This window comes from Benincasa hispida, chromosome 8 (assembly GCF_009727055.1).
Source record: "Benincasa hispida cultivar B227 chromosome 8, ASM972705v1, whole genome shotgun sequence".
NCBI classification, from domain to species: domain Eukaryota; kingdom Viridiplantae; phylum Streptophyta; class Magnoliopsida; order Cucurbitales; family Cucurbitaceae; genus Benincasa; species Benincasa hispida.
Window position 1 is genome coordinate 61800706 of NC_052356.1, and position 26790 is coordinate 61827495.

Below are 26790 nucleotides of genomic sequence, written 5' to 3' on the forward strand. Positions count from 1 at the left end.
TACGGTCCACTTTGTATTTGATATAAACATAATGATCCAATGCGTTCATGTAGGTGTCACGCGAGTGGGGGTATCATATGCAATGAGTTTGCATAAAACTGGATCACGAAATAGTAACCACTAGATGTAACACTGTTGACTAGTTAGGTTTCTATTTCAATAGGATGACCTAGGTGACTTAGTCTTAATCCCGAGTATATTATGAACTATTGTTCATGAGGGATTGTCCTTTGATTTGTATGGGTGAGAGCGGCCAGATCATCGACCCAATATGTCTACCATTTTGGGGACAAGACCAAGTGGGGAGTTGGGAACATAATAATACAAGATAGAATTCACTTCTTCCCTCCTTAAGAGTAAGTAGATAGTGTTCCCTTAAGTGGTGTCTCCGGGACTTGAACAAAGGGTCCTACCCTCTCATTGGCTCGAAAGGGGTTTTTGTTTATTGATTGGACCATAAACAGGTTGTTTATTAGAGGAGCACTAGTACTTAAGGAGCCGAGGTAACCCAAGGGTAAAACGGTAATTTGACCCAGTTGGAGTTATGAACACTCGTGAAAGACTAACTTATTGGTATTGGTCTATATCTATGGACACAGAAATATATCTGTAGTGAGAAGAATGCATCTATGGGTATTTAGTGGAGTGTACCCACAATTAACGAATATTGATTAACTTGGTTAAATAGTTTAACCAATTAATCTCATATTGTTGGAGCTTCTGATCTACAGGTCCATCAAGTCCTCCCGTTAGCTCATTAGAAGATACTTAGAGGGATATTTTGAATTGTGTAAATTAATTTGAGGAAAATATATATTAATGAAATTAATTATGAATATGATCTATAATTAAATTGGAGAGTAATATTTGAATAAGATTCAAATTAATTCAAGTGAATTAATAGAGAGGTTTTGCACAAATACATGGGATGTGTATGGTAATTAAATGTATACATTAAATTGGGTTTAATGTATAAGTAGTTATTTAATTATTGTACAAATAAAAAATTAAATAAGTGTTATTTAATTTCGTTAATTAATTAATTAAGTGTTATTTAATTCAATGAACTAATTAATTAAATAAATTTTATTAAATTAATCCTAGAAATGAAAAATATATTGAAAAAGATGTTTGATATAAAGACCTCCACATGGCCCTTTGGCAACACACACTTTGATTGCACAAAAACTCTGATAATATACAATTCCTTAGTATTATTGTGCATAATTTTTCTCTAAGCCATAAATCCTCTAAACTCTCCAAAACACTTTTCTCCTCTCCCTTTTCAATAGTTGGATACCATCTATCCCTCTATTAGAATCCCAGAGAATAACGAGGTAACTCTCATGGTAATGTTCGAGATCGCTCAAAGAATTGTTCGTGATCAAGACCGTTTGAAGATCCGTTCGTTAGAACCTTGGAGATGATTGTTCGTGGCACTTGAGGAATCTACAAAGGTAGAAATCATTCTAACTCTTTCCCCAATAATATGCTAGTTTACGTGTTTATTCATTCTATTTAGTACAATTATTTTGTTTAATGTAAAATCGTGGGATGCAAGACAATCTCACACGAGAATGCTTCCGCTGTGGGATTCAATCCCTTCATTATTTACTAAAGTCTAAAAGCAAATAGATACTAGCTTTTAGATTTAGCTTTCCTAAAAATTTACTAACTTCTTAACAATTTAAATATATAAATTATAATAATACCCTTTCATATTAATATATTTTTTCACATATGTTTTCAAATTTTAATTGATTCATTTTTTATAAGAATTATTTTTTAAAGAAATTTTGTCAAATAATTTAGATTAAATAAAATTAGTTGAAATTTAAACTATATACAATTTTAAATTAATTACAAATTAACTATCCACAAAAAATTGAAATAATAAATTTAGTTTGGTTCATATAACTAAACTACACCAATTTAATATTAATTTATCAAATATTGTAACTATTTTTTTCTAATGTAAAATTAAAACTTATCAAATGGTATTTTACTTCCATTTACCATGGTTAGTCTAATAGCACACCTGGTAACCATTTAAAATGGAGCTTTAATCGATCAACTTATTATTTTTTTTAAAGATAAAATATGAAAGTTGATTGATTTAAACATAAATTGAACAAATCCAGAAAATATATATTTATATTTTTTGTTCTATAAAATTAAGAAAATATATGTTAATCAAATGTAAAATTAAATACATGGATCGTCTTGGTAAACTTCTGGAGGATTTCTTGGCTGTGTCAGCGTTTGTAGTCCAACGGTTAGGATAATTGCCTTCCAAGCAATAGACCCGGGTTCGACTCCCGGCAAACGCATATATCTTTTTCTTTATCAATTCTATACCTCTCTTTTTTTGGTGTGTAAAATTTATGAGTTTTTGATAATATTATCCGAATTTCTACATTGATTTGTGAGGAGATTAATGAGTTGACAGCGATTTTCACCCTTTTTTTTTCTTTTGAAAGTTAATAGGAATCACGTGGAGGGCATAAATTGAAATATTGAGCTAAGTTTAGCTTTTAATTTGATGGAAATTAAAAATCAGAGTAAAAATTGACGTGACTAGTTCAAAAAGAAAAATTGAAAATTTTCTGTCATTTTATTAACATTAATTTTAGATTAAATTATATGTTTAGTTCTTGAATTTTAAAAGGTATCTAATAGGTTCATGAACTTTAAAAATGTCACACATCCCACAAATACACAACATTTAAATTTGTGTGCAATTAAGACATTAATGTAACCAACCATTTTAAAAAGTAGTTGATTTGATAGATACATGACTGAATTTTATTTATAACATGATCCCAAACTTGTAACTTTATTTGAAATTGAATGAGCTAAATTTGATCAATTTTATGAATTTTGACCAAATTATTCCATACATGAAATAGAGGGTGGAATTTCAATATTTAGCTAAGTTAGAGTTTGATGAAATTAAAATTTTAGTGTGAAAATTGATATGCGTCACAAGTTTAGAAAGAAAATTGAAAATCTCTCTCTCTAAGAAAAAGATATAACAATTTTTTTTTTAGAAGAAATAATATTTCATTACAACCATCAACTACCCACCATAACCTTCTCAAGATCCACAACCTAGGAGGGCCAAAGGAGAAGGTCTAAAGTCCAAATACACGAGTTTTCGACAGAAATAGCGTAATGGACCAACGTATTGGCTACTCTATTACAATGCCTAGGAACAAAAACAAAGACTTCTGATGTGTAGACTTGACATTAAAACTAGAACTTAAGCATAAATCCTATATGGGGAGAGAAGAAAGTTTATTGAATGGAGATTTCGTGATAAGCACCCGCAATGCTTATTGGATGCAAAGCTAGATGTCCTTCTAGGATACTTACAAACACTCACAAAGAAAGCTAACTTAGATCAAACTTAGAATATATGATGATCACTCTTATATCCTAAGACAACTCACTCTAGAATTAGCTTGATCAAGACTAATCCAATGAATTGATTTAAATATCAAATCTAAAGCAAGATTTGAAAGAAAAAGACAACATCAAAGGGTTGAATAAGCACAAACTTTTTACTATGGATAATCTCTATTTTGAAGAACATTACAAGCCATTTTATAGGCCAAATGGTCGTGGATAGACCAAGAAACTTAAAAGTCATTCAAATACAATTAATTGCAAATTGTAGAAAATAACACTTAGAAACTTGAAACTTAATTGCATACTAAATTATAAATCAAAATGCAAAACTATGAATGTAGAAAGTCTTCAAATTGCCTTAAATATCTCCCCTAGAAGGTGGCAAAGTAGATGTGCACGTTTGACAATGTTTGACATCACATTTTCCCATGCAGTGGACACTTGATAATATTTTCTTCACAAAATCTGAACACTTTTTTTTATCACTGTGTCATCTTCCAAACTATGGGACTTTTCCCGTGCCATCTTCATGTCATTCTTTTCTTGACTCATTGAAAAAACATTATATAAAACTTTGGTCTCAAAATTATTTGTCGGTTCTTGTGAATTTGCTAGTTTTTGAAGATGTAGTGTGAATGCCTCTTGAATCTTCTTTGCCTTGCTTTTTGTAATTGGTTCTTTAGGTACATGCAATGGTTCAATGGTTCATAGTATTGACAAGCTTTTGATTCTTATTTTCAATCATTTCTTTGACTTCTTTATGCAATTTTTTTATGTATTCTGCTTTTGAAACAGCTGCATCACTAGTAAACATATTAGGTGGTAAGGGTGACAAATCTAAAGGAGTTGATGGATTAAAGTCATACACAACCTCAAAAGGTGAACAATGAGTGGTGCTATGTATTGCTCTATTGTAAACAAACTCTATAAAAGGTAGAGTATCCTCCCAAGACTTGAGATTTTTAGACAGTAGTAACCTAAGCAAAGTCCCCAATGTTCTATTAACCACCTCAGTTTGCTCATCGGTTTGTGGGTGACCAGTTGTTGAAAATAAAACCTTAGTTCCCAATTTACTCCACAAAACTTTCCAAAAATGACTTAAAATTTTTACATCTCTATCACTAATAATGGTCTAGGAATTCCATGCAATCTAATCACTTATTTAAAAAAAAGATTAGCTATGTTAGTGGCATCATCTGTTTTATTACATGGTATGAAATGTGCCATTTTACTAAACCCATCAACTACCACAAAAATGCTATCACGATGTCTCCTAGTCTTTGATAATCTTAAAATAAAATCCATGCTAATGTCAACCCAAGGTTCACTAGAAACATCTAAAGGTATGTAAAGACCATGTGGTTGTGTCTTAGACTTAACCTCCTTACATTTGAAACATTGTTTGCACACTTTATTCATATCCTTTCTCATTTTCAACCAATAAAAATGTTCAGCCAACATGTTATATGTTTTAAATTCCCCAAAATGCCCCATTAATCCTCCCCCATGAGCTTTCTTCACAAGCAACTTTTAAATAGAACACTTGGGAATACAAAGTTTTCCTTTCCTAAAATGCATTTCATCAAACACAATATAATCATGCACGTCTTTTCCTTCTAAACATTGAATATATACATCATGAAATTCAGATGTCTCTACTCTGTACAAATTAATTATGTGTTTAAAACCAAGAATTTTTGCACTAAGGAAAGAAAACAATGCATACCTTCTTGACAACGCATCAACCACCATATTATCCTTACCTTTTTTGTAATGAATGACATAAGAAAATGTCTCAATGAACTCTATTCATTTAGCATGTTTCTTGTTCAACTTTATTTGGCTTTTGAGGTAATTAAAATTGGAAATTAATTTGATTTTCAATTAATTAAACAAATTTTATTAATGTCACTGATAGACACGGATAAAAGTCTATTAACGTCTATCAACGTTTATCATTGATAATTCTAAAATTTTATTATATCTTGTAAATATTTTCTAACCGTTTTACTATTTGAAATAATTTTTCTAATTTTTATTTAAGATAAATTTTTTCTAAATAGGCTTTATAGTAGGAACTATTTACAAGTAATTTATGGTCTGAATGTTGGCGGTTTTTGTGGTCTGTATTTGCTTCCAATTCTGAAATATCAACAACAAGGGAACAAAACTTGAATCCATGTTTCTCCAACTTTCCTCTCTTCCATTCTTGCTTGAAAAATGGAAATCTGTTGCGTTGGCCTCCAAGTTTCTTCTTCTCCATCGTCCTCTTCCCTCCTTCTGAAGGTGATCACACTTGAAGAACTGGAAATTCATCTTTAAGCTGATAAACCCATGTCAATTATTCTTTAATTCAACTTGATTTTGCCTTTGCAGAGTCCTACATCATCACCCACTACCACTAGTAGAAGGAAGTTCTTCCTATCATCTCAACTTGCGAACCCATTTCTCCAAATTCTCCCCGGAAACCATTCTCTTCTCCACTTAAGCATCCCAAAGTCCTGCTCAGTGAGACTCCCAACAAAACCCATTTCTGCGGAAGCTTGGGATTTTGGTAGGTTTTTGAGAACATTGTATTTTTTCAATGGACCTCCATCTCCAGCCAAGGTTGGATTAACTTCTTAATTTCATGGTTTTATTGTTTTTTTTTTCCTCTGATCAATTGACTGAAATTTGAGTTGGTTATTGGTGAAGTTTTTTGAGTCTCTGATTGCTCAACTGTCGGGTCCATCACCAAGCAGACCTGTTGAAGAAATGGAAACTTCTGGGTTCATTCTCGTAGCTGGAGCAACGGGTGGGGTTGGTAGAAGGGTGGTAGATATCCTGAGGAAAAAAGGGTTGCCAGTCCGAGCTTTGGTATATTTGTCTTTCCACTTTCAGCTTATTAGTTTTCCACTTGTTGTGCTTTGATCAATTCAAACTACATGCTATTTGTAGAACTTTTGAGAAGAGACAGAAAAAGTATGATATATGAGTTCCTTTTTTCTTTTTTCAACAGTTATTTTTACACTTGTTTTTAATTGTATATGAACATGACATATCTTTCAGGTCAGAAATGAAGAGAAAGCAAGGAAGATGTTAGGCCCAGACATTGACTTGGTTAGTTAAATCACCACTTACCGATCAAAGTCATTGTAAATGCTTTTTTTATTTCTTGGCTATGCTTTTGTTCTTCGCTTTATAGTAACTTCAGTTTTCTTGTATCGAAGATTCTTAAATCATTGATCAACCTAAAAGCTTAAATTGATGAGTGAAAGTAAATTTAATATAACATTCTAAAATTTCTCCCCACTTGTGGGCTTGAAATTTGTGGAAGATCTAAGAAGTATAAGTCAATATTAAATGGAGCATAAATGACATTACAAGGGTTTGAATACATGACCTTCTACTCTGATATCATTTTAAATTACCAATCAATCTAAAAATTAAACCGGATGGGTGAAGGTAAATTTAGTATTGTATCAATACTTTAGCAAGATACTGTAAATGTATTATGGATGATAACTAGTGAGCAAAATGAAAGTTTGTATCAACCAACTTAATCGGGCATGGTGTGAAGAGAAATGTAAAGACATGTCTTAGGAAGTTGACTCGTTAATTCTTAATCATTTGACACTTCAAAATTTTCCAAAATTGAGGCTTGAACCTAGGTCTAAAGTGGGCTGGAAGACAAATTTACCACCAGACTAGCTAGTGGTTTTGATACTATGTCAGTCTTTTATATATATATTTTATAAAGAGCATAAAGTTGACGGGGGGCTCGAGCCTCTCCGGACCCATACTAAATCCGTTCCTGGATGTATACCATCACTTTATTTAGCTAGATGTGAACTTTTAGCCATTAAACCAATCATATCTGAAAACCAAACGACTATATAATATGCTCCCTGAAGTAGATCTGGGAGGAGTGGGTATATAAAAAGATAGAAATAAGTATACTAGTAAGTACTTCACAATAGGTAGATAATGTTATTAAGAAACCACATTCTGATTGTCGTTTGCTCATTCTTTGGAACTGTGAAGGGTATGCACTGCATAAGAACTCTGTTCTGCTTGAACTTGTTTCAACTTTCAAGTACCTCCAAATCATTTACCTCACCTTGGAATATCAGATTGTTGGAGATGTTACAAAGGGGAGCACTTTGGCACCTGAGAACTTTAAGGGAGTGAGGAAAGTAATTAATGCTGTCTCCGTCATTGTTGGACCAAAGGAAGGAGACACTCCAGAAAGAGCAAAGTATAGCCAAGTATGTTTATTGACCTTCAATCTATGCCAGTATTAGTATTAATATTTTGAACTTGCTGGCTGTTCGTCAATTCCAGGAACTTCTTATTTATAGTCAATTCAATATCTCTGCAGCAGCTTGCTGATTCAATCTTTGATATGGTGCAGGGAATCAAGTTCTTTGAACCTGAGGTGACAAGCTAAATCTCCGAGTCAGATTTGAACGAATTTGGTTTGGGAGTTGAAACTGAAAATTTTAGTTTACTTGGTCATGTGTTGTAGACAACGTAAGAAATACTGCTTACTGGCGAGATTAATTTTATGGTTGACTGATGCAGATCAAAGGTGATTCACCAGAATTGGTGGAATTTATTGGAATGCGAAATTTGATCAATGCTGTGAAGGTTAGTGTTGGACTCCGAAATGGGAAGCTACTTTTTGGATTTGAAGGTACACTTTTATCAAGTTATCGGTGATTTGCTTTTCTCTTCCGTGTGGCACTAGGTCCTATATGATGATACATGTAGATTAAAAATTGAGAGGTTACTAGTAAAGAGGGAAAGAAAAAGGTGAGTTATACAGAGTTTTGGGGGAAGGCAAATGTCTAGGACCGTTGATTGAAAAAAACTACCTGCTGTAGCATATTGTATTTCATTTCTACCTGGAAAATTTTATTCCAATCTGTAGATGAGAATGTGAAAATATTTTTCACTTTCTTCTTCTAATTACAAGAGTATAAAACCCTAATTTAAATAGAATACAGACTAGATGAAATAAGGAAAATATTGACAGAAAAGGAGAGAATCCTACAAAATAATTACAGCAAATAAAACCAAATAAAAATAAAATATTTGCATAAATCAACACTCCCCTCAAGTTGGTTTAAAGATATCTTCCATTGTCAGCTTGCTAATCAATCTGTCGAATTGTAATTTTGGAAGCTCCTTTATTAGTACATCAAGAATCTGCTCTGTTGTAGGGAGATAGGTAGTGCATATCATTCCAGTATCAATCTTCTCCTTTATAAAGTGTTTATCAACCTCTATATGTTTTGTCCTATCATGTAGGACCGGGTTGTGTGCTATGGAAATGGCGGTGGCCTTATTGTCACAGTACGTATAGGCATTACCCGGATAAATTTCAATTCTTCTAATAATCTTTTTATCCATATACCTCACAAATGCCATATGCTAAAACCCTGAATTCTGCTTCGGCACTACTTCTAGCAACCATACTGTTTTTTGCTTCGCCACGTAACTAGATTGCCTCCAACAAAGGAACAATAGTCAGAAGTTGATCTCTTATATGTGGTACTACCTGCCCAATCAACGTCGATGTAAATTTCCACGTATAAATGACCATTCTTCTTAAATAGTATCCCTTTTCCTGGAGTCCCTTTCAAATATCTTAGAATTTTGTAGACAACTTCAAAGTGGGTTGGCTTTGGGGCATGCATGAATTGACTCACCATACTGATAACAAAAGCCATATCTGGACAAGTATGAGATAGATAAATAAGTTTTCCCACGAATCTTTGATATTTCTCCTTGTCTTTTATCTCTATATCCTTTGCAGCTTGCAATTTTATGTTTGGCTCAATAGGAGTTTCTATTGTACTACAACCAAGTAAGCCCGTCTATTCAAGTAAATCAACGACATATTTTCTTTGAGCAAATTCCATCCCTAGGAAGTATTTCAAGGGTCATAGGTCTTTAATTTGGAATTCATTAGCTAGTTTGCCCTTCAAGTTGTTCATCTCAGCTTCATCATCATCATTACCTGTGAGAATGATATCATCAACATAAACTATTAAACTAACCATCTTATCATGACTAGTATGTCTTTAGAAAATGGTGTGATTTGCTTGGCTCTGACGGAACCCATAACTTGTCAGTGCTTTCTCAAAACGTCCAAACCACGCTCTAGGAGATTGCTTAAGGCCATAGAGAGATTTTTTTAACTTGCACACTTTGTTGGTTCCAAGGTTGGCTTCAAAACCAGGTGGTAAATTCATAAATACCTCTTCTTCAAGCTCACCATTAAGGAAGACATTTTTCACATCAAGTTGATAAAGATGCTACTTAAAATTAACTGTGATAGACTAATGGAATTGGTTTTTGCAACATGGATAAATGTTTCATGATGATCAATCTCATAGGTTTGTATAAAACCTTTAGCAACCAGCCTCACTTTGTATCTTTCGACGCTTCCATCAGCTTTGCACTTTATAGTGAACACCCATTTATATCCCACTATCTTCTTATCTTTTGGAAGCTCAACAACTTCCCACGTGCCATTTTCTTCTAAAGCATTCATCTCTTCCATAACTGCTAAGTTCCAATTCAGATCATTCAAGGCTTCCTGTATATTCCATGGCACAAATAGATTTGTTATTCTAGAGGTGAAAGCTCTGTAATCATCAGACGGTCTATGGTAAGAGAGGTAGTTTGCAATAGGGTATTTAGTACATCGACGAATACCTTTCCTATGGGCTATCGGAATGTCAAGGTCAGACAAGGGATTTTGAGTGGATGAGGAGATGGGAATAGAATGAGAATTACCTGAATTTTTAGCATAATTCGTCAGGGCATCTGCTTGAATTCGTGGCACGTCGCCTCGTTGATCTTGATTATTTTGATTTATTGCCTTTCTAGTATAAACTTGAAGTTCAGGGTGTCAATCAATGAGATCTCTTCGAAGTGTTTCTTCTTCTGAAGTTGAATTTCCCATGTTTGGCATTATTAGACTACTACTTTCGAGATAAATGACAGAAGGAAGTGGAGATGTATCCCAAAAATTATCTTCTAAGTTGGATATCTCCCCTTGAAGAGAAATTTGTCAAAAAAAAAAAAAGATTTGTTTTCCAAAAACAACACATCCATACTTTCAATATATTTTCTAGCGAGAGGGTTAAAACACTTATATCCCTTTTTATCAGAGGCATATCTAAGGAAAATACATTTAAGAGCTCTAGGATCAAGTTTAGACCGAGAAAAATGGGGGATATGAGCATAAGCAGTACACCCAAAGACTTTAAGTGGTAAATCATACCACAAACAACAGTAGGAAAAAAAATTCTTAAATTGATTTAAAGGTGTTTTAAAATCAAAGATTTTAGAAGACATTCGATTTATAAGATAGGCAGTCGTGAGAACTGCATCGCCCCACAAATATTAAGGAACATGCATATAAAACATAATAGCACGAGCAACATCAAGTAAATGCCTATTTTTCCATTCAACAATACCATTTTGTTGGGGAGTATCACAACAAGTGGACTGGTGAGAAATACCCTTTTCCTTAAAGAAATCAACTAAAAAGTCATTGAAGTATTCGGTCTCATTATCAAAGTGTAGAATGCTTAGTTTAGTTTGAAATTGATTTTCAACCATGTTATAAAAGAGAACAAAGATATCTTTGACCTCAGACTTTTTTGTAAACAAGTAAACCCACGTTAATCAAGTGTGATCATCAATAAATGTAATAGACCAACATTTCCCACTGTGTCAAAACTTTTGAGGGATCCCCAACATCACTATGGATTAAGTAAAACGGTTTAGAGGCCTTGTAAGGTTTTGGTAAATATGTGATCCGATGATTTTTAGCAAAGTACAACTTTCACATTGAAAATTTGAACAATCAATTCCTTTAAATAAGTTTGGTAACAAAAACTTCAAATAGAAAAAACTGGGATGTCCTAATCTAAAATGCCATAACATAATTGATTCTTGAACAGAGGGAGAACTAACACAACTTAAGCCCTGAACTTTTTTATCACTAGTCGGAAAGTCATCAAAGTAGTAAAGACCATCAAGTAGACTAGCACGTCCAATCATCTCCCCCCGAGTCTTAATCCTGAACCAATAGTGAGTTGTAGAGAAAATGATACTGCAGTTAGTGTCTTTAGAAAGTTTACTCACAGATAATAAATTACAAGCTTATTTAGGGACATGGAGCACAGAGTATAATGTAATTTTTTCTATCAGACGAATAGTTCCTTTACCTGCAATAGAATTGAAACTACCATCTGCAAGTCGAATTTTCTCAATGCTATACAGAGGGGAATATGAATAAAAAAAGTGAGATGTACTAGTCATATGGTCTGAAACTCCAGAATCTATGATCCAAGGAGATGAATTAAGACAAGAAAAAGCTCGAGGACAACTACCTATTTGTGCCATGGAAGTACTAGGATTACCCGATGGCCAATTGACTTTTAATAGCCTCAGGAGTTGATCAACTTGCTTTTTACTAAATGGATTGGGGTCGGCACTATTAGCAATGGGAGGTGCGGATTGATTGTTACCTTTATCACTTGGCTTGTTGTTCTTCAAGTTTGTAGGCTTTCCATGGATTTTCCAACAGGTCTCACGAGTATGGCGAGGTTTGTTACAATGATCACACCATACTCGGGGTTTGTTTGGTGGTAGAGAAGCCTTATTGGCAGTAGTCATCAAGGCAGATGTCTCTACAGAGTCTGTGCTTTTCTTGCCTAACATAACACTTCGATGACTTTCCTCCCTATGAACCTCAGAAAAAGCTTCATTGATGGAGGAAAGAGGTTTTCTACTAGACACTCTACTTCTAACATCATCAAATTCATCATTGAGACCAGTGAGAGATTTGTAAACATGACTGTCCTCCACCACCTTCTTGTAGTGTGCTTGATCCTTTGTCGATTCCCATTCATAACTTTCAAAAAGATCTAAATCTTGCCAAATTCTTGTCAGCTTATGAAAATACTGTGTAACTGTATCTCCTCCTTGTCGGATATCACCTAGCTTGAGGTTCAACTCCAGTACTCGTGACTGATTGTCAAAGTCTGAATACATTTGGTTGACATTGTTCCATAAGTCCTTTGCGGTAAAATAACACATGTAGTTGGAACATATTTCCTCATTCATGGAATTGACCAACCATGTCATGATAATGGAATTTTCAGCATCTCAAGTAGCAAACAATGGATCCATCTTGGTCGGTGCCTTATTTTCACCAGTAAGATACCCAATCTTCCCTTGTCCACGAATATACATCCGAACGCTTTGGGACCAATTGAGGAAGTTGTCCCCATGAAGTCGAATTGTGGTGATTTGGACATTTGGAAGTTGACGATTGTTGGAAACTTTGGCCATCGATGATTTTTTATCGGACATGATGTGTACAACTGGATCTTAAGAACACTACTAACCAAAAAAACGAGTTAAAAACAAAAATAACTCACAAATGCAGCAGCCTCACCAGAAGAGAACAAGGATACTCGTGAATGGGAAGACCAGATCTGAGAGGATGTGGCCAGAAAACCTATTGACAATAGCAGAAGAGATAAGGAAGGTTCGGTGGCATCGGCGAGCAGATTTGGGATGAAATCGCGGGAGAAAACGAGCAAGAATCGACGGTAAAATCGGCAGAAACACACGGATCGAAATAGAAATCGGCAGAAACACGCGGGAGAAGATCTCAAAGGGAAAAACAAACGACAAAAAGCAATCCCTTCCAACCAGCCAACCCGCGGAGTTGAACACAAGCCCTTTTTAGTCACGGCCAGGAGATTGATAGAAAAACCTTGCCTTTCGTTTATAGTACTTAATGGGATACGATCAACATCAACGATAGCACCCAGAGGATACTAAACCTTGGATGGAAACCCCTTTCTTCTATTCAGCTAGGGAAGTTGGTCAAACTTTAGCCAAAAGGCGGGGAAAGAGGTAATCTTTAGCCAAGAGGTTGTAAGCGGCGGCAGTGCTGCTCGGACCGGATCAAATCTACTCGGATTGACAAAAACGCGTGGATTAGATCTACTCGGATCGATGGAAACACGCAGATTTGATCAAAGGAAACGTGTCGATCGGTGCTAACGTGCGGAAATGGCGACAACTTGTGACGACGATGGTGGGGGCTAGGTACGGCAGTGTCACGACGACGGTGGTAGGGGTTGGGTTGGGTATGGTAGTAGGGAAATTTGTACGGATGACCCAAAATGTCAAATGACCCATTTTTAAAAAATTATGTCAGTTGACCCTCTGCTGACATCATCGTCATACCAAATTACGTAAATTGCCCTTACACCGGCCTCACGAGGCAAATCTCGCTCTCGTCTAATTAAACGCTCTTGCTCTCGCTTGAAATTCCGTGGTTTGATGTGATTGCTCGTCAGTGTACTGTTGATTTGATAAAATGTTATGACGAAAGCCTCAAATCAAATCAATAATACCTAAACACAATACAATGGTGATTTCAATGAACTCTAAACTCCAGGTGATTACTTCTTTGATTTTCGACGGTGTTTTGTTGAACGGAGATTTTTCGAACGGGGGTTTCCAAGACGAGGCTTTCTAAAAAAGGAACAGTTTTTTCAGAAAGGTGAATTATTTTGAGTCTGTTTAATTATTTTTGATGTGTTATTTTTGGAAAGGTAGCATTATGAAATTTTGTATTGGGAGAGAGTAAGAAAGAGGAAGAGTAAGAGAGAGCGAGATTTTGAGCGAGATTGAGAGAGCGAGAGTGAGAGCGAGATTTTGAGAGAGCGAGATTTTGAGAGAGAGCGAGAGTACACTTCAATTGCTTGTAAAACTTAATGACAAATGTTCTCTTGCTTTATAGGATGACAGAAAAATGTCTATTTATTCGATTTGGAGGTGATTGGGATGAGAATGAAAGTTCGTATATTGGGGGACAGTTAAAAGGAATCGTTGTGCCCCCTACATTGAATTATGAAGAACTTAAATCTCGCATTTATAGGGCTATAAAAGTCAGTTCTTCAGAGTTTGATCTTATCTGGAAAGTTAAATATAATCTTGAATTTGAAGCCCCTCCACAATGCATAATGGACGATGATGATGTTCATTTCCTTCTTTTGTGAGAAGAGCTTAGTAGACTTCAGATAGCTGTAACGTTGAAGTCTAAACAGGACGAAAGGGTTGGAATGGGGTTTGGAAATGTGAGTTATGATGATACGGCTGTGGACAGACAATACGAGGAATCATATCAGTTTTGTCGGGAAAAGGATGATATTCCATTGTCTACCGACACTGATATTCCATTGTCTACCAACACTGTACCATCAACATTCGATTATATGGATTGTGGTCCTTCAGTGGATGTGGATGTGAATGAACAACCAGTAGGATTGAATGAAATGTATCGTGATCATGGAGATGTGCATCGTTCTACAGCAACTTTAGTGGTTCCACCATCTGTGTCTTCAAGTCATAGGACAAAGTTGATTATGCCTGACACCTCTTCATTTGGGATAAAGAACGTTAAAGTTGGTCAACTATTTTTGAGCAAAAAGAACTTGAAAATGAGATTATCTATTCTGTCTATCAACATAAATTTTGAATTTAAGGTCAGAAAATCAACCAAATCTCTGTTCACTGTCAAATGCATTGGGGAGACATATAAGTGGAGCCTTCGTGCAGTCAAAATGGAAGAGTCTGATATATTCAAGATCACAAAGTACTGCAGTTCGCACACATATTCCATAGGAATTTTGAATAATGACCATAGACAAGCAACTGCTACAGTTGTTGGTCAACTCATCAACGATAAGTTCATGGGCATAAGACGTATTTATAAACCTTGTCATATCGTTGAGGATATGAGGAGAGATTATGACGTGAACATAAGTTATGATAAAGCGTGGCGTGCAAGGGAAGTTGCGTATGATCTCACTAGAGGTACTCCAGAATAATCATACTCCACACTACATGCTTATGGAGAAGCGTTAAAAATAGAGAATCCGGGTACAGTCTTTGAGATCAAATTTGAAGATGAGGTGCATTTCAAGTACATGTTTATGGCATTAGGGTCTTGTATTAGAGGTTTTGCAAGCTGTCGGCCTGTATTATTGTTGATGGGTCGCACTTGAAAGGAAAATACAAAGGCATCATGTTAGTTGCGGTTTCTATGGACGGAAACAATCAATTATACCCACTAGCATATGCAATAGTGGACAATGAAACCAATCGATCATAGAAATGGTTTATGTCAAACTTGAAATGAAGTATCGGAGAACCCGATAATTTGGTGTTTGTGTCTGATCGGATGGTATCTATCGGCAATGCTATTCGTACATTTTTTCCCACAGCATTTCATGGATTGTGCACATGACATATAGAACAGAATCTGGTTACAAATTTTAAGGATAGCACGGTTGTTGAGATATTTAGAGATCCAGCAAGGGCATTTCGCATGACAGAGTTCCAGACAAAATGGGACGAACTCCGTAGTTTTAGAGATGGTGCTGTCACGAAATATTTGGAAGACATCGGTCTTCAAAGGTGGGCACGAGTTTACCAAATAGAACGAAGATATGATAACATGACATTCAACAGTGCAGAGTGTTTCAATTCCTTAATTAAAGAGTATCGACTAATGCCCATAGTATGCTTGATTGAACATGTTAGAGGAATGCTCCAATCGTGGTTCTACGAACGGAGGAATTATTGGGCATCTCGAACGACATTGCACTCTGACTACTGTGAAACCCGATTGGCAAGTGAAGCCGATAAGGGCAGACGATATCGGGTGGAGCCTATTGATTGTTATCGGGTACACGTGCGAGATAATCGATTGGACGGTATTGTCAATCTTCACACGAAAGAATGCACGTGTAAGGAATTTGACTCACTTGGTATCTTGTATTCCCATGCAATTGTTGCTGCCAAGGAAAGAAATATATCCATCCACAGTCTTTGCAATCGATTTTATACAGTGGACTCTCTAATGACTGCGTATGCGGAGCCTATAAATCCACTTGGTCATATATCTGAATGGAAAAGACATTCTCATGTATAAAAGATTATCCTTCCTTTGAAGTTTGTGCCACAAGCTGGGCGACGGAGAGTGAGAAGAATACCATCCAGAAGAGAATTTTGTAGATAAATGAAATGTGGTCGATGTGGGAATTATGGACATAACTGCCAAAATTGTACTGAACCGCTTACAACCGTGCGACGTGCCGAAAATGCCAGAGACCGAGACACAAACACCCCTCATCCAGTTTAGTTATAAATACCATTGATCATTTTTTCATACGTCATACTTGTAACATACTTCATACTTTTTCATACTTCATACTTCATTCTTTCATCTTGTAAACAAAAAACAATAACAAGCTGGAGTATTTATATAATAGCAACATTCATACTCTCTCAATCTTCATACTTTCTCCATTTTCATACTTTCTCAGTCTTCATACTTGTAACAAAAATGGATAACTTCATACTCTCTCAATCTTCATACTTATAACAAAAAACAATAACTTCATACTCTCTCTATCTTCATACTTGTAACAAAAAACACTAACTTCATACTCTCTCAATCTTCATACTTGTAACAAAAAACAATAACTTCATACTCTCTCAATCTTCATACTTNTTCATACTTGTAACAAAAAACAATAACTTCATACTCTCTCAATCTTCATACTTGTAACAAAAAACAATAATTTCATACTCTCTCAATCTTCATACTTGTAACAAAAATGGATAATAAATACTCTCTCAATCTCACTCTCTTTCACAATCTCACTCTTTCTCATGATCTCGCTCTCTCTCAATCTCGCTCTCTCACTTAGTTACTACCTATGCGGAGCGTGCTAAATGATCGTATACTTCAGGCTTCATTGCTTAGTAAAGGTACACGATCATACACTAATAACTAAATGATCGTTTGGATTTGTCTAGACGATCGTATAGTAAAGCTAAATGATCGTTTAACTCTGGGAGCGTCGGTAAACTAAATGTTAAACGATCGTTTGGATTTGTCTAGATGATCGTATAGTAAAGCTAAACGATCGTTTAACTTTGGGAGCGCTGGTAAATTAAACGATCGTACACTAATAACTAAACGATCGTTTGTATTTGTCTAGATGATCGTATAGTAAAGCTAAACAATCGTACACTAATAACTAAACGATCGTTTGGATTTCTCACAATCTCGCTCTCTCTCACAATCTCGCTATCCATGAATCTCGCTCTCTCTGAACATCTCGCTCTCTCTGAACATCTCGCTCTTTCAATCTTTGAACTTTGAACCTTGAACCATATAATGTTCTAATCTCAATTATGCATGTTCTAATAAAATTCTGATATTGAACTTTGAACTTTGAACTTTCATAAAAAATATATGTTCAATTATACAATGAATGTTTTTACATATATAAAAAAGAAATGAATGTTTTTACATACATAAAAAAGAAATGAATGTTTTTACATACATAAAAAATACATGTTCTATACATATAAAAAATATGGAGTGTTTGCCCATAGTTGACACGCTAATTGCATCCTATATTCACTCATCTTCTCCTGAGTGATTACGGATGGATCAACACCAGTCACCAGGTGTTCCAGTAGTTTGATTGCGAAGATGCCACAATCAAGCGACCCGTGTTGTATGTCGACGTTCATAGGTCTCGAGATTTTCCAACGGGTTGTGGATAGGTCCGACTTCGATCGATCCACGTCACAGTAGTGAAGTAGGGATGGTACTGTGATCGTCAATGGCTCTAGCCAATTCACCAGCTTTGTCATTGGTGTGTATGACAGAAGTGAATCGAACACGAATATGTGGCCTCTGTTAATGTTCATTGCAAGGACCAGTCACTGATATTCTTCGCCGTATAAACGAAATCCACATTTGCCCATTTGACATCGAATTTACCGGTGACGTAGTCCTTATACGTGTCTTCATCTTCCCATGCTAAGGCAGCCTCCAGAAGTGACTTATTATTTATTCGTTTAAATACCCCGCCACGAGCATTAAGGTGACTCTGTCAAATAAAATGAGAAGTTAAGTAAAGAAGTAAAGACTAGGAAACTTAACAAAATGAGAAGTTAAGAAACGAAATATCAAAATTTACCATTACACCAATTGGCAAGATGGTGAACTTGTGCATGCACATGTCGGGGCTGGTATAAAATTTATCTTTCATAAAATAAAATAAAGTATTTATGGTCTGCCGAAAAATTAATATGTCAGTAAAAGTACAAGATAGCCAACACGTAAAGACGTAAAGACTAGGACACTTACATCGCACTCGACCAACGAATTCGGGATAATCAATTCCTTGAAGAATTGCTTGGCGAGTAGTTTAAAGGAGTTCTCTCGAACCTCGTTGTCTGTATTGTCATCCGAGATCCAGCCAATCATTTCTGTTAGGATATTGTGTGGAACATTGTGTGCTACGTTATATGTGACGATCGATCTGGATATTGACGTAGCCACACCTGGGAGAGGATGTTTAACCACACTTTTCTTCTTTACTTGGGCTGGGGGTGTATATTTATCAACAGGTTTTCTCTTACGACTAATTCTTCGAGATTCCTACATAAACAGATAATGAAACGTTACTCATCAAGAAATATAAAAATATAAACAAAGATTACTGATCAATAAATTACTCACCAGTGGAACTCCTTCTGTGGTCGTAACAATCCCAGAAGTGTCGGCTTCTGGGATGCCAGACATGCTAGCCTCTGTATGTGGCATGGTGAGTAAGGCAGACATGTTGGGCTTTGTTTATGGGACGTCGGCCTGTATAGGTTCGACGTCAATTGGTGATGTCGTGGCAGTGGTGGTATCGGGCTGTACAGGGGGGGTGGGAGTAGGTGAAGTGGTGGTATCGGGCTGTAGAGGGGCTGTCTCTTATACACATCTAGATGTGTATAAGAGACAGATCGCAGTCGTATCGGGATCCCGAGATGGGATGGGTGACCTGGTCGTCTCCTCATTCACCATGGAACCCTTCAATTAGTAAAGTAAAATGGTGAGTTCACAAACATGTAAAAACTAAACACATAAAGACATAAAATGATGCAAACCTTGCACATAGACTGCAACAATGACAGGATGCCCGACAATTGCCCTTTCATGTCAGTCATGTTTTCCTCCATACTGGATACACGACTATCTAAACCCGATATACGACCATCCAATCTCGATAGTGAGCTGTCAATGGACCGCAGGTACGAATAAATAGACTCGTCGGGATTGGCTCCCTCCCTGTGGCAGGCAGCATACTCAGGACACTCCTCATCCACAGGTCGTTCTGTACCGGAGTCCGCAAGATAGACATCAACTTGGTTCAACTCGTCCTCCTCGCGTACATCCCCCATCATATCATGGAACATATCATTACTAGGTGTGTATGTCCCTCCTTCCACCCTTCCATATTCAGCATCTTCGTGCTCAGAATGCTCGGGTTCATCCCCTCCCTCCACCCTGACAACCTTATCATTGTCATCTCCACGATGATCATCACTGTCACTTTCACTTTCAGGATTACCCCCTTCACTCGTCGACCTATTGCCACTTTCAGAACTATCATCATCCACACCTAGCTCAAATATAGGTCGTCATTTCACTGGGGTATCCCGAAACTCCCTTTCAGCATCTGACATGATAGTGCCCTCTTTAACCTTTATCTGCATAACAACCCAGTAAACTGGTTAGTGTCAATTTAACAACCAGATAAACATATTATGTATAGAGTAAACGTACATTGTTAGACTCGAATATCTCTCTCTCGAGTACTTTGAAGGACACTGAGTGTGAGCATGACCATCGTAATATGCGGGGCAAAGCCACCTTGCTCCTTCACTCCGCAATGTTCCCAGCTATCGATGAAGCTAGGATCTCGTATGTCCATACCTAAATAAAATTTAAAATATATTAAGAACAATAGTAACGTTAGATCAAACAACACGATTATTATGTTAATCAAATTTATCTGGAACGCTTGTGGAAATCCACGTAAGGAGTACTTCACAACGTAGTTTTTATTTGCTTTGACCTTCGTCTTGTATAGACTGCTTTTATCATTCAACGCAGTCTTTAGGGCATCCAATGTCCTCTCCCATATAATGGTACCCCAATCAAGACTATTGTAGTGCTCAAGTTTTGAACGTCCTTGAAACGTTTGAGGTCGATTGCATTTTTCTGTTTGCTTTTCCCCATCATTGCGACCTCAGTATAGTAAACTAGGTTGATCTTCACAATATCATCATCATTTTCAAACTGTAAGTCCTTGTATTTTTCTTCAAGTTGACGGAGGTGTAAAGTGTCCTTCGTCACTCGATTACCAAAATACTTGATAGCAAGTTCATATGAGGACTGCTGTTGGGGATTGCCACAAACCAGTCATCAACAAAAAGTCATCCTTCGAAAAAGTGACAATCTTCCCACAGACAGAGAATGACATTGAGTCTGATCTTATGCTCTTCACTTCTCTAAGCAACATGTGATGGACAATTGGGCTGTTAAACACCATATCAACGTCTACAAATCGCCCAAAAACTGTTCTCTTAAACATGTGCAACTGCGTTGGCGTGAGTTTCTCTTTCACAATCTTGTTTGCATTAGCAATGTAGGCCAAGTTGGTTACTTGACTGGGAAATCGGTAGGCTTCGGCTATTCTGAAATGTGTAGCCATTTTAAATCACTCATGCATGAAATAAAAATTCAATTAGTAAACTCCTTTAGGAAAAAAAAAATGTAAAACAACATTCTATTTAAATCTCGCTAGACTCGCTCTCGCCGGTGTCGCTCTCTCTGGTATCGCTCTCTCCAGTATCGCTCTCTCCGGTGTCGCTCTCACTTATCTCCCTCACATTCTCTCTTTTTACTCGTCTTCAACCACATAACACATCGAAAACCAGAAAAACAAATAAAAAAACCATAGGTTCACTTATCTCGCTCACATTTGCTCTCTCCGGTGTTGCTCTACCGATTTTACTCTCACTTATCTCGCTCACAAACTCTTTCTACTCGTCTTCAACCACAGAACACATCGAAAACAAAAAAAACAAATAAAAAAACCATATCAGTGTATTTCTAAACCCAGAACGACCCACAAAGCCCCATTACCGATCAGTGTAAGACATTTTCAAGCACATATTGAAAGATTTACCGATCAGATTCGATTTGTCGGCGGCAGTAGAATCGTTTGCAAGCTAGAAATAATTTTTTCGTTTATGATCAATACGAAGCCATTAGCCTTGGAAAATTTGAATGAAGAATAGAAAAAGTTTTGGTGGGTTCTTAGCAAAAAGGTAAGAAGACGAAGAAGTAAGGGCAATTTATGTAATTTGGTATGACGATGATGTCAGCAGAGGGTCAATTGACATTATATTTTAAAAATGGGTCATTTGATATTTTGGGCTCAATTTTTGGGTCATCCGTACAAATTTCCCATGGTAGTAGCGTCGACGGTTGAGGCTGGTTACGACGGTGGTGGTACTAAAATTAGGGTTGGGGTTTTTTTGTTTGATGCTCTGATACCATGTGAAAATATTTCTCACTTTTTTCTTCTAATTACAAGGGTATAAAGCCCTAATTTAAATAGAATACAGAGTAAATGAAATAATGAAAATATTGACAAAGAAGGAAAGAATTCTACAAAATAATTACAGTAAATAAAACCAAATAAAAATAAAATGTTTACATAAATCAACAATGAAAGATGTATTACAATTAGGGCAGCTTATATATTGACATTGAAAATTGAAACCTGAGCGTCATTTTCCTTGATTTCCGTTGTATACTTTTATGGATGATTCCTCCAATTCTATGTTAAAATGCCTTGAATCTGCTAGCTGACGCTTTGAATGACCAAGCATGGGGTCTAGTAACATTTCTGCAATCTGTATTATTTGATATTTTTCTCTAATAATAAACCGGTCTCTCTCTTTGCCCGTAGACGTAGCTAACACACTGTTAGTGAACCACATAAATCTCTGTGTTGATATTTATTGTTTACGTTATCTTGCTTTCTTTATTTGTCAATTTCATACCACCTTATTCCAATCCTTATTTGTCTGCTCCATCACAAAATAAGGTAACAATCCATGGATTAATTTCCTTTGGGCCATGTTCATTCATAGGTAATTTAATTGTAAGGATTTATTTTCCCTCATTTTTGTTGCTTCCAAGTTAGAATGATTCTCAATTTGAGTCCACCTTAAAATTAGAAGTTAGGTCTATTGATTGATTCCTCTTGAAGAGGTGGGGAATGCCATTTTTATCCCTCCAAATTTTTGGGTGAATCGGGTTTTTCCTTTTGTTTCGGGCTTGGGCCCCACATTAATTTAAACGGGCTATTTAATCATATAATTTAAACTGATCCTAAGAAGTCTTAGGAAACACATCACAATGAAAGAGATTTCTTACAAGTTACAACTCAGGGAAGGGGCAACTGTTGGTTAAAAAGAGGAAAATTTGATCCCAAGATTGTGAGACCAAGGGACAAGACACAGAGATGATTTCAGCAACCGTGATGACGCAATCATGTATACAAGGCGAGAACCATGTTCCAGGAGTAATTGAGTTTTCACTTCATAATTTGCAGGAAACAATCTCAAAGAAATTCCTTGGGGTGCTTTAGACGATGTGGTAATGGGTGGAGTGAGTGAAAGTTCATTTCAAATCGACATGAAAGGTGGTGAAAATGGTGGACCAACTGGAGTTTTTAAAGGTTTCTTCCTTTAAGTCTTTAGACAGTGTACCAGCTCAAGGTTACCTCACTGTTAATAGAATGAACACATTGTGATCAAGAATCTAAGTTTGGATGCATCTGCTTCAGGTGTTGTTTCAACTGCAAACAATGGTGGCTTTACTAGTGTTCGGACAAGGGTAATTTATATATTTTGAATATTTCCTTTGTCTATGCCTTACATTGTCAGATGTCTATAACTAATTGTAGTGGTCTTTTCCGTACAGAATGCTTGACGGTCATTCTTAAGTCATGGATTATGAAAACAACTAAATTAAAAACAAGTCTATTAACTCAGGAATTAATGATAAATTGTAGAACTGTTTTTTTTATCATCATCACGAAAAGGTAGATTTTCGTTTTGAGTAGCATTTGAAGTAATATTATGTTTCCAAATTTGAATTGCATCACTTTGTTTTTCTGTTGTATTAGTATGAATGACCAACCCTCAAATCATGATCCTCTTTTTTTCTTTTTTGTCTTTATGCTTATTATGAACGGGAATTAATTCTTGCTTCATAAGCTTGTCCTTCAGTCGATCATTTTCTCTTCCTTTTGTTTCTTCTCATAGTCTTTTAAAACAAAGAGGTTGCACCTTTACATCCCCTAATCTAATGTCATAGTTCCTCGTGTTTTGTGTTTTTACAGAATTTTTCTGTACCAGAAGATCTTTCTGCTTATGATGGATTGGAGTTGCGTCTCAAAGGCGATGGACGTCGGTATAAACTGATTGTGCGGACCAGCACAGATTGGGATACTGTTGGTTATACAGCCGGCTTTGACACTGCAAAAGGCCAATGGCAGTCAGTGAGTAACACCATCCAACCTTATTTTATTTTTAGTGATTAATCGAACTGGCTGATTATATTTCTTTTACCTCAAATATTCAGGTTCGTGTGCCATTTACCTCTTTGAGGCCAATCTTTCGAGCTCGAACTGTCACAGATGCCCCACCTTTTGACCCTACGAATATTGTGTCACTGCAGGCAAGATTCCTTTTCTTTTAGTTCATTCTCATTTTTTCCCTAGCATGGTCTTTTTGACATGTGCTTCTGATGAACTGATAATCATATGCAGCTCATGTTTAGCAAATTTGAATATGATGGGAAACTCAACCCAACTTTTGTTGAAGGTCCATTTCAACTTCCTTTATCAAGTATAAGGGCTTATATAAAAGATCCTATAACTCCCAGGTTTACCAAAAATACAATCTTTTAGGACTCAGCTGATTTTGATCTCTTTCCAATTTTCTTATACAGTTCCTCTTCTCTTTTTGTCTACTGTAGGTTTGTCCATGTGAGTTCTGCTGGAGTTACACGACCTGATAGGCCTGGGCTTGATCTCAGCAAACAACCTCCTGCTGTCCGATTGAATAAAGAATTGGATTTTATTCTTACATTCAAATTAAAGGTTTAAGACTTAATTCTATTCATACAATCTTCTAGAATTCGTCAGATGATTCAACTTTCACATATTACTTTTTTTGTTCCATTTCATTTCAATATTGGCCATTTCCTCTACAGGGAGAGGACTTAATTCGGGAAAGTGGAATTCCTTATGCAATAATAAGACCTTGCGCGTTAACAGAGGAGCCTGCTGGTGCAGATCTCATTTTTGATCAAGGAGATGATATAACGGTACCACAACAACTGATGTATAACGTTTAGATTTTGGACATACATATCAATGAAATATACATTTATCAGCTGTTCCTACATACTCCAACAGAAGGTTATGATAGGACTAGTATTAGAGGGATATTAAGGGAATATTAGTAATTGGTTAGTAGTTTATTAGGGAAGCTTGGTTATAATTATAGTGGGTAGGGAAGGAGGGGGTAAGCAATATTTAGGAATATGAAGTAGGACTTGCGAGTATCTCAAGATTGGGAGGATTCAAGTACCTCGAACACTTGGTTTATCTTATATTTTCGTTATTGTTTATCTTTCAATATGTTCAAGTTCTATCATATTACGATGAATCAGACACTTTTTAACTTCAGTTCTGGTTTTCAAATTGACATAGATTTCTTGTGATGGTATTCTTTCCTTTTCTAAACATAGGGTAAGGTATCGAGGGAAGAAATTGCTCGTATTTGTATTGCTGCTTTGGAAAGTCCACACGCATGTGACAAAACGTTTGAGGCAATTCCCTCCTTCCCTCTTTATTTATATTTTATTTTCTTATGTGGTAAAATAATCTATTTGCCTCCATTCATGATCTATTTAATATCTCATTCATTGTTATCTTCCATGGCTGTTTCAACTTTTATGTCATGGTTCTATGGGCAGTAAACTAAATGGAACTTCTCGAAAAATGAAGACAGATAGAATAATTCTCCACACATAAGTATTCTCCAACTTCTTGACCTTACCCCTGTAGAAGATTATAGCTTAAGGACCCTGCATTGGAAAATTTAAGAGATCTCAACGATATTTATAAGATAGATGAGTTACTCCTTCCATCACAAATTAGTTTTGAAATGAAACTCCATGTTATGATGTAGTTGTAGAATTGAAATGCAGGTTTATATACTTGTTTGTCCTTCATAAGTAGAGAAAATTCCTGATGCTCCTTATCTCATGGACCATAAACGAATTATAAAAAAGCATTTTCACCCAATATTTTTAAAGTGATCACATGTCTAAAGATTGTTTGTTCCTAAGTCCAAAGAAAACAATAAAAAACCAAAAGATCAAGAATCCCCCCTCCCCCCAGCCCCTACACGCACTGGTAAAAGAAGATAAAGTGCAATGGCAGGGCATGCAGGTAAGAATCTTTAGCTTTACTGATTGGACTGAAGCTGAATGACCACAAAAAAAGGCAGAATACTGAACCTGGGGATTTGATTATATAGATGATCGTGTTTAGTTACAAAATGTGGACTAAAAGCATTAAAGTTCTCAGTGATATCATTATTCTCTTGCAGGTTAAAAGTGTGATTCCATTTAGCGAGCCATTCACTGTGGACCCTGAGAATCCACCCCCAGAAAAAGACTACAATGTTTACTTCAAAACCTTGAAGGATGGCATTACAGGGAAAGAACTCCTTGAGCAAAGTCCTGCTCCAGTTTGATTGCAGTGCACGGGAAAGTCTGCTTTCAATTTGAAATATGTATTATAGTGAGGAATGTAGAGTTCATTTTTGGTATACCAAATTTGGTAGGAGCTTTAGAACAAAAAGCTAAATGTAAGATCTTGTCTGTGACTTGTCTGTAACTTCTTTACAGGTTATTTTCTTTCTGTATTCACAGCAACTGTCCACAGTAAATGAAGGTGGAGGTGCATGGGATTTTATACGCTGCACCTCATCTGTAAATCAAGATGATCATTATTTTGTTAATTCTTGTGTCCATTTTGTCTTTTATGAGTTAATCTTGGATGAATTTTGATTGTATTGGTTGTTCACACGCATACTTAATTCAATAATTCTTAACTTATTGGAAGCAAACTCTTAAGACATACAAGAAGGTTGAGTATTAGAGTTCTCGTGTTCATGTTTAGAGCTTCAAGAAGTGGTTGAGTGTAAATTCTTCTATTTTAATTGCTACTTTGTGCTAATAGACGACATATATGAAGGTTGAGTTTAACGTCTTCTATTTGTTAAGGTAGATGATGAGATTATTAGAGAGAATGGATCTCTCCATAATGGTATGTATAC

At 36.1% G+C, this 26790-nt stretch overlaps 1 protein-coding gene and 1 non-coding gene across 3 annotated transcripts; both read left to right on the forward strand.

Moving 5' to 3' along the window:
- The first annotated feature begins 2258 nt into the window (after positions 1-2258).
- TRNAG-UCC lies at positions 2259-2330 on the forward strand. The gene has a single exon. It is a non-coding gene; the product is annotated as a tRNA-Gly (tRNA).
- Positions 2331-5531: 3201 nt separating this feature from the next.
- On the forward strand, positions 5532-26472 carry LOC120083546 (protein HIGH CHLOROPHYLL FLUORESCENCE PHENOTYPE 173, chloroplastic). Of its 2 annotated transcripts, XM_039039343.1 has the most exons (16): positions 5532-5697; positions 5788-6018; positions 6106-6267; positions 6460-6510; positions 7524-7658; positions 7805-7828; positions 7975-8086; positions 22986-23111; positions 23220-23269; positions 23778-23936; positions 24020-24115; positions 24207-24322; positions 24416-24539; positions 24653-24766; positions 25193-25273; positions 26059-26472. In XM_039039343.1, exons 1-16 carry the CDS (start codon positions 5632-5634, stop codon positions 26203-26205), a joined length of 1794 nt encoding a protein of 597 aa, XP_038895271.1. In that variant the 5' UTR covers positions 5532-5631; the 3' UTR covers positions 26206-26472. The 2 variants fall into 2 exon arrangements, with proteins under 2 accessions (XP_038895271.1, XP_038895272.1); XM_039039344.1 differs by lacking the exon at positions 5532-5697 and having other exon boundaries at positions 5825-5965.
- The last annotated feature ends 318 nt before the right edge of the window (positions 26473-26790 follow it).

Bases quoted from the DNA above. Each gene is read 5' to 3' on its own strand.
- LOC120083546 (XM_039039343.1), top strand. From the start codon at position 5,632: ATGGAAATCTGTTGCGTTGGCCTCCAAGTTTCTTCTTCTCCATCGTCC. The intron at 6,019-6,105 runs GTTGGATTAACT...TTATTGGTGAAG, and splicing joins GACCTCCATCTCCAGCCAAG to TTTTTTGAGTCTCTGATTGC. The intron at 7,829-7,974 runs GTGACAAGCTAA...TGACTGATGCAG, and splicing joins TCAAGTTCTTTGAACCTGAG to ATCAAAGGTGATTCACCAGA.